This window comes from Lolium perenne, chromosome 4 (genome assembly GCF_019359855.2).
Source record: "Lolium perenne isolate Kyuss_39 chromosome 4, Kyuss_2.0, whole genome shotgun sequence".
NCBI lineage: Eukaryota > Viridiplantae > Streptophyta > Magnoliopsida > Poales > Poaceae > Lolium > Lolium perenne.
In genome coordinates, this window is record NC_067247.2 from 7,865,195 (window position 1) to 7,876,106 (window position 10,912).

Sequence of the window (10,912 nt, forward strand, 5' to 3'; positions counted from 1 at the left end):
ATATATCACATTGAGACAAAATAAAAAAGAATACCCAGCAAGTAGAATCTGGCGCCGCCACTGCCTGTCGTCCTCCTCCGGCCACCACAATGGCGCCGTATTCCCGCCCCTCCGTGCTCCCCATGTTCAGCTTTCCCTCCCTTCCAACACCCCTCTCTCATCTTTGTATTAATTACATCACTCCACCGAGCTCCGGCAGCTGGCGCACCTCCACACCGAGGTCCGGCAGCTGGCGCACCTCCACAACGAGCTCCGGCATCTGGCGCAGGCGCGTTGCCGCTGCCCGCCGCCCCTCCCTCTTCCCAGAACTCCAGCGGCCAGCCTCGTGTGGCACTGCCGTGCGTCACGCCGTTGCTGCACACGTATCCGGTTGAGCCTCCGTGGTTTGTGCGCACGCTGTACAAACAAAACTCTCGGAGTCAGATAAAGAGGTCGCAGTCGCGAGCGATACCGGATACAAGACGACGGCCGCGGTCAGGATACAAGTCTGAATAGTTACTTCTTGTTGTCGCAAAGAAATACTTGTTAAAATTACCGATCCTTTCCAACATGCTTCCAGTTTACTACAGAGAGGGTAACTAAGTTTTGAACAAGATTATAATGATCGAAGTCTTATATAATTGCAATTCCTCACTTTGACCATCCAAACAACATTTTGCATTCAACCTCAATATCAAGTCTAGGTTCCGAATATGTAAACATCCAAACGGAAATATTGGCATTCACTCTCAATAACAATATCTTGTGTATTGGATATTCAACCCAATATAATGCCAAGCCTCTGAATGCAAACATCCAAACGAAGCCTAACGGTAATTAAGTACATTTTGCCTGCATCTGACTCGACCAGTTGCTTTTCGACTCCAAAAGGTGCATACGTGTGCCTTATAAAATCACAGCGCAGTTTGTTCAGCACACAACCTGTAGCTCTAACCGGGGATTCCTTCTTTCTCAAGATCCTAGTCTGACTCGTTCGGGCACTTCACACCAAGTTTCACGTGAAAAAATATGCTCCCCAACACAGATCACAACCATTCCATTGTTCAGAGTGACCACAAGATTCAGATAGCCTGTATGGCCATCTTTTGACACGAGCCTGAACTTGCAGAATCAGGTCACCCATATCCCTATGTGCCCCAAGGTGAAACACACCTGATGCTTGTAGGCAGCAGCTAGTCAACCTACTACAGAATGAGATTTGAGATACAAACAACTTCGCTAGTTCACATTTCCTACTCGCAGAAGAAACTAGCTAGCGTGCTTCCTGGCGGACCACTGTACCTCTAGTACCTGGTTTAAGACCAGTTCTTACAGGCAGCTACTCAACATAGCGTGGCAGAATACAGAACATACAAACAACTCTCCTTCCACAGGCGACTTCGGCGGTTCACGTCTCAGTTACACGGCCTTGCAGAAGAACCTAGCACAGCATGCCCTCATGGAGTACTGGCACCGTGGCTTAAGATTGGTCCACAGCCGGTGTCTTCAGGGCATCACCCGCTGTGACTCTCAGCGGGACAAAATCTGAAAAAACGACAAGGCATAAACGGAACGTCAGTAGTCATCTTACTATTCAGCAAATGAGAAATGTCGAGGATGTCTGATGATTAATAGGGGCTTCCGCAGATTTAAACGGAATGGGATAAGCTTTACCTGATAGGAACTTATACCGTCTCTGGTTGCACACTGCCACAGCTGAAAGATGAGAGCAGAGGTCCATGTGAGATTCTACTGCAACAAGGAAAAACAAGGCCAAATACGGGGGCTCATGACCCGACAATAAAAACAAGGGATAACTGGGAAGAAGGGAAGTTCAGTTGTAAATCTTACTCCCTCCGTCTCAGATTAACAGGCACGCACGCAGTTTAAGACAAACTTTGACCATAGATTTGGTTAACAAAATATAAATTTTATGTCTGCAAAATTTATATCATTATATTCGTATGCAAAAAAGTTTTCCAATGATATAATTTTTGCGACATATATTTCATATTTTATTAACCAAAATAATGGTCAAAGTAATTTCTTAAACTACGTGCACGCCTGTTAAACTGAGACAGAGGTAGTAGATGGGTTCGTCGATGAGCATCTCTAGGACTTAGGATTGGTGATATTAATATAACCGTTAACAGTATTCAGATCATGAAAGTTAGTACTATGCATGAACTTTAGGCATAAACATGTTCCATGGCATTATTTTTATCCGGGAGCAGGCTTCAGGAGTTCAAGTTAATTTGGAACTGTCACAACTATGCAATTTTATGAACGTTGGAAGTAGAGGAGACAACGATGGCTGAAGGTCCCAGATGGAAAACAATTAAGATAGAACCTTTGTATGACTGAGAAGTAAAAAAAAATTCTGCATGAAGCAAAGACCGGCGTAAACATTATCTGGTTCATTGGAAAACTAACTCCAGACCAAATCTCGTACACAATGTCCAATGTACTACTAACAGTACAACACTATTATCTGCAGGAGAATGCCACAGATATTGAAGAAAGTACTTATAGCAAAAGACCACCTTAAGATGTACGAGGATATCACATAGCCTACTCTCAGCAAAACCATGGAACTGTAGTACAATAACCTATTTGCTGGGATATGACAAGTGCATCATCTGTATGCGCTATGGAAACTTTTTTATTTTGATATGAATTGCCTTTAAGCATGGCCAATAAAGAAAACATGGGTTCCTAGAAGAAAGCCTAAGAACTTGGGAAGGAGGGACAGACTTACAAAGGTTATCATAGCCAATTGACTTCTTACGTTCCCTCACAGCATTCTGGTAAGCGTCCCTCGCAAATGCCTCCAAGAATAACTCCTGAAGGTGCAGGTGCAAACATGAATACATAACACAATAACAGTATTCAGTTCAAATTTCAATAGATACCACAATCATCGTACGTTAATGAGCATACCCAAATGAAAGGCATATACATGCATGTTGCAACAAAGATAAACTGCGTACACCATAAATGTTTTCCACATAACTTTTGATATATTAATTAATAATCAGGGAAACGAAGCAATTTTAGAAGGAGGTTCACTGTATTGGTCCTATCTTTGCCTTGTGTTGTTTTTCATATCACGTCAATGCTTGCCCTGACTATTCCACCGATCTCCAGAAAGCTAAATTCTCACAGGATTATTTTTTTCTGGCAAGGCAACAGTTCAGGGTTGAAGCTCAGGTTATTTTATTCAGAGTTCCATAATATAATTTTCACTTGCATTTTTTTCCAATAATAAGAATCATGTTATTCAAATAGAACATGGTCCCAATCATATACTTGAATCAGCTAATAGAGCTTATAAACCGACAATTCGCAATTGTAAACAATTATTAACCCACTCAATTTTTGGCTGCTAACTAAATTCTAAATGAGTTGGTGCACTATTGAAAGGATATACCAACATAAAGCGTGTTTCCTGTGCAACTATAAAGATGGCCAGCATTTAATCAAGAAAATATGGGTGGGATCTGGTCACTGTCAAGCCACCCTAATTATAAAACACTTCCATGTTACATTGTTCCGAGTGTAGACTTTTTCAACTATCTGTTATGCTGCAGGTACTGTTTAATCATCACGGACCAAAAAAGACCTCCCCCATTGACCAATGAATTGAGAATTATAGGGCATTCATTAATGGACATTATTATCTATCATGCGGGAAGAGAAACGAGAACAGAGAGTTGCTCTACTGGCAAGCTGTGCAGGTTCGCATGCAGCCCACCCGCGTTCGAGTCTTGGACTCAGCAGGGCCCTCAGATTGTTTCTTCTACAATTAAATATGACGCCAAGGGCTAGTCCTGACTGGTCGGCCTTTTAAGAGTAAGATGAATAAATTCGAAACCATGAGACCCCTCTTCCAAAAAAAAATGATGAGCAGTACAAAAGTGTTACAAACAGCAACTCAAGTACTCATAAGGTAGGGATGGTTGACTGCGAAAAAAAGTAGTGGGGAACTGGGGATAGATAGAGAAACTTGAAGGGTAGAGATAGCAACTAGAAGGGAAAGAATACTTTCCTCCCTGCCGAGCTCCACAAAGCTAAAATTCCTCAGGATTATTCTTTTCTGGCCAGGCAACACACTTCAGGGATGCAGGTCAGGTTATTTTGTTCAGAATACCATACTACAGTTTTGAGTTACTACTTTTTTTCCTAGAACAATAATGATGTTATTCACCTACAATATGCTCCAAATCAGATACTTGGATCAGCTAATAGAGCTTATAAGCCTACACATCGTAAATGTAAAGTCATTAGTCTCACTCTTTTTTTTGTCCGCTAACTAAATTCTACATTGCTTGGTGCATTATTGGAAGGGTATACCAATCAAAATGTGTTTCCTTTGCAACTATACTTAAAGCAAATGTTCAGCATTGAATCAAGAAAATATGGCTGAGATCAGGTTGCAGTCAAGCCACACTAATCTTACACCGCTACGCATGTTGACTTTACCATATATCTGCTATGCTGCAGCCTGCAGGGACAGTTTAATCATCTTGAACCAAAAAAAAAACTTCCCCAATCGACCAAGGAATTGAGAATTATAGAACGCTCAATAATGGAAATTATTATCTCTTCAGCAACAAGAAAATCGATAACAGAGCGTCGCTCTATTGGCAAGCTGTGCGGGTGCGCACGCAGCTCACCCGCGTTCGAGTGTTGGACTGGGTGCCCTGCTCATGTTGTTTCTTCTTTAAAAAATATGTAGCCAAGGGCTCTCTTTTTTTAGCAGTAAGAAAAATAAATTCAAACCCATGCACAATCATAAGTTTAAGCATAAGAGTTCCCTAGCCAGATTGGAAACCTGAAATTTCATTCAGTTGGATGTACACCTTGTTTCAATCAGTTCCATATACAGCCTGCTTGTTTGGTGCTCGAAAAATAATAGAAAAGCGATCCAAATTTTGTAGAAAATGGCAAAAGGTACAAAGATGGATCAAACCATCGGAGGAATTAGAGGCAATGGAATGTGGGCAATGCAGCAGGCAGCAGCTACCTACTTGTGCATATCACTGTCGCCACCCTCGATTCCCGACTGATGAGGACAATTGGTACAATAAAACCAGCTGTCCAGAATCTCAGTGTACCCTTTGTTGGCAGTCAAATAGAGCCGGGGAACAATGATGGTAGACTAGTAGCATGGAACAGCCACGGAGAGGTGTGGTAATCTGGGATTCTAGCTACTCTTTTGGATATGATGGTTGAAGATTACTTTTTACCACAGGAAACCTGATTATGCGCTAGATGCCTAGATACAAGACAGCCCTTCTTGGAATTCACATATATATAAATGGTAACTTGTGAGTTGTGATGACTAACAATTGCATACAAATCAATTGATACTAAAATACTGGAAATACAATATGAAGTTATTAACACCGACAGTAATCTTTTCTTAAAATAACACCAGCTGTATTCTCCCTAGATAACATTGTTTTTTAAATTAACAACCTCTTATGTAAGAATTGCTGTCCTACCAAAACATTTTCAAGTGGACTTGTTTAACAAAACTAAAGACAACAGCATGGACCACATATGTCAGTCATAGCCGAAAGAGACAGCATGACCTACAATAGGGCATACTGGGATAAGGGGTGCTCACACATCTGCTAACGACTATTTGGGCGCAGCAGTAATAGAGAAAGCTAAATGTGCTGAAATTTGGCTCAACACAAAGCTTTGGACAGATCAGAAAACTTCATAATAGTATACCTACTGCAGAGACACAAATTGTGATGGTAAGAACACCACTGTCACCACAGACAGCTAATCGAACACCTTGTAGGCACTGATGAGCCGATGACATGACAAATCAAAATCTCAATAGCTAAGCCAAATTCTACTCTACATCATGGCATTCGGATAGTCAAATGGAGCTTCAGGCCTCCGCTTTATAATTGCCAACACAAACCATTGCATAATGTGCATTCAGAGTAAAAATGATGGAAATGCTACCAAGGCCTCATACCAAGCCTCAGGACATCAATTTCTAGTAACTAAGAACACATATATCATTTCATAATTTGCATTTACAGTGAGTGGGGGGAATCATACCGACGCCTTGCTGATGAGGAAGACAGTCTCACTGGTAGGGCGGATGCTTGCGTCCTCGTCCCGCATCAGCAGCCGCACCCGCGACATCGGGAAGATAGAAGTGCCTGGCTCGGCAGGCGGCAACACCGCCGCTGCCGCCTTGGCCTTCTGCTTCTTCCCGATCTTGGCCTCCTTCGGGGATTCCACGTCATCACGCTTCCTCTTGCTTGGCGTGCCCTTCTCCGCCCCGCTGGATGGTTGCTGCTTCTTGCTAGGTGTGGCCTTCTCCGGTTTGCCAGGACTTTTCTTGGCGCTCTTCGCCACATTGATGCCATTCTGCTTCCCCTTGCTGGGTGTGGCCTTCGCCGCGCTGCCGGCCACCTGCGGCTTCTTTGTGGGCGTGGGCGCGACCTTCCCCTTGCTGGGCGTGGTCTTCTCTGCCCCGCCAGACTCCTGCTTCTTCTTGGGCGCGGGCTTCTCCCCTTCGCCAGACGCCTGCTGCTTCTTCTTCTTGGGTGTGGCCTTCGCCCCTTCCCCGGACGCCGGCTGCTTCTTCTTCTTGGGAGTGGGCTTCTCCCCTTCGCCAGACGCCTGCTGCTTCTTCTTCTTGGGCGCGGCCTTCTCCCCTTCGCCAGACGCCGGCTGCTTCTTCTTCTTCTTGGGCGTGGGCTTCTCGGCTTCGCCAGACACCTGCTGCTTCTTCTTCTGGGGCGTGAGCTTCCCCTCTTCGCTGGGTTCTTGCTTCTTCTTCTTTGGCATGGGCTTCTCCCCTTCGCTGGTTTCCTGCTTCTTCTTCTTCTTGGGCATGGACTTCTCCCCTTCGCCGGGCAGCTCCTCATTCCCGCGCTTGCCCCCCTTCTTCTTCCCGGATCCGGGCTCCGCCACCTCCACACCCTTCTTCTTCTTCGCGGGCTTCACTGCCGCCGCTCCGCCGGACGCCTGCTGCTGCTTCTTGAGATTGCCTCCCTCCTCCTGGGGCGGCTCCGCCTTCTCCCGCTCCTTTTCCTTCTTCGGGGTCGCCACCTTAGCCTTCTTCGGGGTCGCCGTCTTCTCCCCCTTGTCGTTTTTCCCCGGTTCCGGTGCTGGGCCCTCCTCGCCGGGGACCTTCTTAGGCCTTCCTGGCCCGCGCTTGGAGCCGGGGCTGGCAGCAGTGGCCGCGGCGTCGGAGTCGGGGACCTTCTTAGGTCTGCCGGGGCCGGGCTTGGAGCCAGGACTGGCGGCAGCGGCGGCGGAGTCCGCGTCGGGGACCTTCTTAGGTCTTCCAGGCCCGCGCTTGGAGTCGGGGCTGGCGACAACGGCGGCGGGATCCTTCTTCGGTCTGCCGGGACCGCGCTTGACGCTGGGGCCGGATGCGGCGGCGCTCTCCTCGCCGTCGGCGGGTGCGGGGCTCACCGCGTCGCGCTTCTTCCCGGCCATGCCTGCCTCCGCCGGCGAGCCTCGACAACCCGAACGAACCCTCGCCGCGAGGCCCCGAAAGCGGCGGCGCTGGGGAGTTTTCGAAAAATTTCGGGGCCGGGCGGAGGGGAAGAAGGCAACAGATGGAGAAATGCTCTTGCGCTCTCTCGGTTTTTATTTTCATTTTTATACAACGGCTGACTGACTAGGGTTGGCACTAGTGCCGCGTTGGCAAATCTTTGAGTAATTTCAAACATCAACTACATACTACTATACCTCTCGAAGGAACAAAAAAACGAAATTCAGAAGTTTTTGATGTATTTTGGCTTGAACTGTACATGTGGATTTGCGGCACTCAATATCGACATGTACTCATTTAGCTTGGCGTGCCGATGTGCTATTTTTTACCATGTTCGCTAGCTAGCAAGCATCGATCGATGAAGAAAAAGAAGATACATAGTAACTGGCAAGGTGAGATGCCTATCTGGAATGTCATGTGTTAACTGGGATCGAAAACGATGCCATGTGATCGAATAAACCAATTTGGTTCGAAGAAAAACCAGAGTTGCTCAGTTGAAACTATATACATATAAAAATAATTTCTTGATATCTTGGTTTGCAGTTTCGCAACAACTATGTTGTGGTATTCACATATAGTTGGTTTCTTCCTAACTAAATTGCTGTTGTTGCTTTTCTTAATGTTGTTATTAAATTTTAGATATAACAAATATTTCCACAGCAACACGCGGGGTATCCACTAGTTAGTTGTACATTGTGCCACTTTATATCGAATCATGGTTTTGTAGGAGTGCGGTTCAATAATATGTAGAAGCATGAGAGGCTCTATATTTGCTGATGAAGATTGATATGGATTCAAACATTAGCACTTCTGATGGTGTCCCTCGACTGCAGCTTAATAAATTTCTCATTTTAGCTGTTTTGATTCCCTGTTTGAGACGAGAGAGAGTTTGATTCATATGTGTTGACTGGTATCCTAATACTAGAATTATGTGTGGAGATTATCTCAATCAATATGATTTCAGTGAGTAAAAAGAGTTTGTTTGTTGTTCGGGCATTTTGTTTCAAAGTTATTCTACTGCTTGCTGATATTGGAATGTCGCATGCCACATAAAAGGCCGTTGATAATTCTACGGATGGATGTGCGGTTTGTTGTACCAACTAAAAGTGGTTACCGAAGAAAATTGTGTGGTTGTTAAAGATATTTCGGTGACCATGGAAATATTATTAGCAACATCGAAAGTGGTTGTTAAAGGTAAAATTGTGGTCATTGTCATCTCACAATTAGTGACAACACTATGTTACAAAAATAACGACAAAAAGTGTTTTGACCAAAACTTCTTTTGTGGCCGTTACACTTTTAACGATGGAGCGTATAACGACAACTAACGACCAGCAGATTGTGGTCGTTACCACTTTACGAACAAAATATGACATTCCACGACCAATTTTTTGTGGTTAAAAACCTTTTCTCTAGTAGTGATATGTGTCTCTAGTAGTGATATGTGCCACGCTAGAGGAAGGCTAAGAGACTAGATGTATCAAACGGAATACGGAATACGCGGAGGCAATATCAGGAAATTTTTACACACCACTATGTGTTAATTATTGTTTGAGAAGGGGAGAAGTAAATGAAAAGGCGGAAGTACGGAAACCATCGCAAAGAAGTTGCACATGATTTTGTAACTATGGATGTGTGGGTGGCCGGGTTTTGTCGTCCTTCCACAACCCGTGTTTGCAATGGTTCCGAAATCCTTTTTGTATGCGATGTTCCTGCGAAGGAGCCTGGCTAAGACACAGGCAGATGGATGAATTTTTTGGGCGTATGCGATCTTCCGCACAACACACGAAAAAGGGCTTCCTGTGTGACCGGGAGCCATAAAAGACCTATTATGTACGAGGGTAGAATCATGCACTCTAGATAGCTCTATAAATTTAGATCATTGGCCATGATATTTGATAAACCAAAATTAGTTATGACACATAGATATATACCTGAAATTCATCCAAGTGGCACAACTTAATATGTGAAGATATGCGTTCTTTTTGCTTATTTCAATTTCATGCTTTAGAGAATTCAGTTTCACTAGAGATTTCTAAGAGATAATGGCTTGAAATGCACATAAATATACTTTACTCGTAATATATGGTTGACATTCGTTTCAATCGCATGTTGCACAATCGATGTTAATTACATAATAAAAATAATGTGGTTTAGTATCTGATATTATTTAGTTATTATTGCAAAGTATAATAGGAAATTGACCGGTTAACATTGTATGTCAAGAGAAAAAATTGTAAAGAAGTAAAAATGTTTGGTATAAATAAATTATGTAGGTTCTCTTGTGTGGATATTGTAAACGAAAAATAAGTGGTGCCACGTCCAAAAATGATGTTGGGGGAGGGTGAGGAGGAGAATGGGGAGGAGGAGGTGGGCACTCTCGTCACCAAGGGAGTCGGATTGATAGGCGACACGATTGTTTCCCACCACCGGCTTAATATGGGTAGTGCAGCTATGCAACATTGTGAATGAGTGAGGGATGTTTAGTGTAGTTTAACGATAATTTAGTCATTTATGCTTAATTATAAAGTAATGTGATGCATATATTTATAATTAAGTAGTGTTTATGTTAAATTAGGTGATTGTGGGGCCTCGGACTAGCTGTATGAAACACCCGTTACACATACACATTCACGATCCCATGATCAGTGTGTCGTGAAAGTATAACCAAACTTGTATCAAATACATCATCCATTACAGTACCGAATAAAAAGATTACAACAGGTCACATGACCAATACTTACATATGCAATGGCAGGAGATCAACAATCACACAACGGAAATACTTCGGACGAAAGCGTTCGTCTTTGTTACGGTAAAATATTGATTCCGGCTTTTGTTTCGTCTAATTCCGAGAATATTTCATGTACAACTTTTCTGAAATATAAAACAACAGAAAACAGGGAACTGACACTGTGGCATCTTACCAATAGGTTAGTGTCGGAAAATGTATAAAAGTGCGACGAAGTATAAGCAAAACATATATAAATTGGTGTAAAACAAGCATGGAGCATCAAAAATTATGGATATATTTGCGACGTATCAGCTAAGCGTTGGGCGAGCAAGAGCACAAGATTTTGATTGCAGCGTGCTCTGAGTTTGAGGAGCGGTTGTCTGACTGACAGTTGATATTGTGTATTAATAGCTGGAGTTTGCATTGGCTCTTTCATAAAATGACCGCCATCGGCTTTTTATAGCATTTCAGTTCTAATGTATCCTATATTTTTTAATGTACAGATCGGCTTGTTAGAGTATTTCAATTTTAATGTATCTTTTTCCCTAATTTATTTACCACCGGCGCATTGGTGATTTGCCAGCGGTAAGCCATATTACCCCCGACGAGTAGGGAGGTGCTGGTGGTACCCTATTACCGCCGGCGATTACGGAAAAGCGTCG

The 10,912-nt window shown here is 43.7% G+C and overlaps 1 protein-coding gene across 1 annotated transcript; it reads right to left on the bottom strand.

The window, feature by feature from the left end:
- Positions 1–992: 992 nt before the first annotated feature.
- Positions 993–7,592, bottom strand: LOC127349438 (uncharacterized). The gene is made up of 4 exons (XM_051375186.2): positions 6,064–7,592; positions 2,738–2,822; positions 1,654–1,695; positions 993–1,524 (listed from the first exon to the last, which is right to left on the bottom strand). The coding sequence occupies exons 1-4, from the start codon at positions 7,456–7,458 to the stop codon at positions 1,460–1,462; spliced, it is 1,587 nt and encodes a 528-aa protein (XP_051231146.1). The 5' UTR covers positions 7,459–7,592; the 3' UTR covers positions 993–1,459.
- Between the last annotated feature and the right edge of the window lie 3,320 nt (positions 7,593–10,912).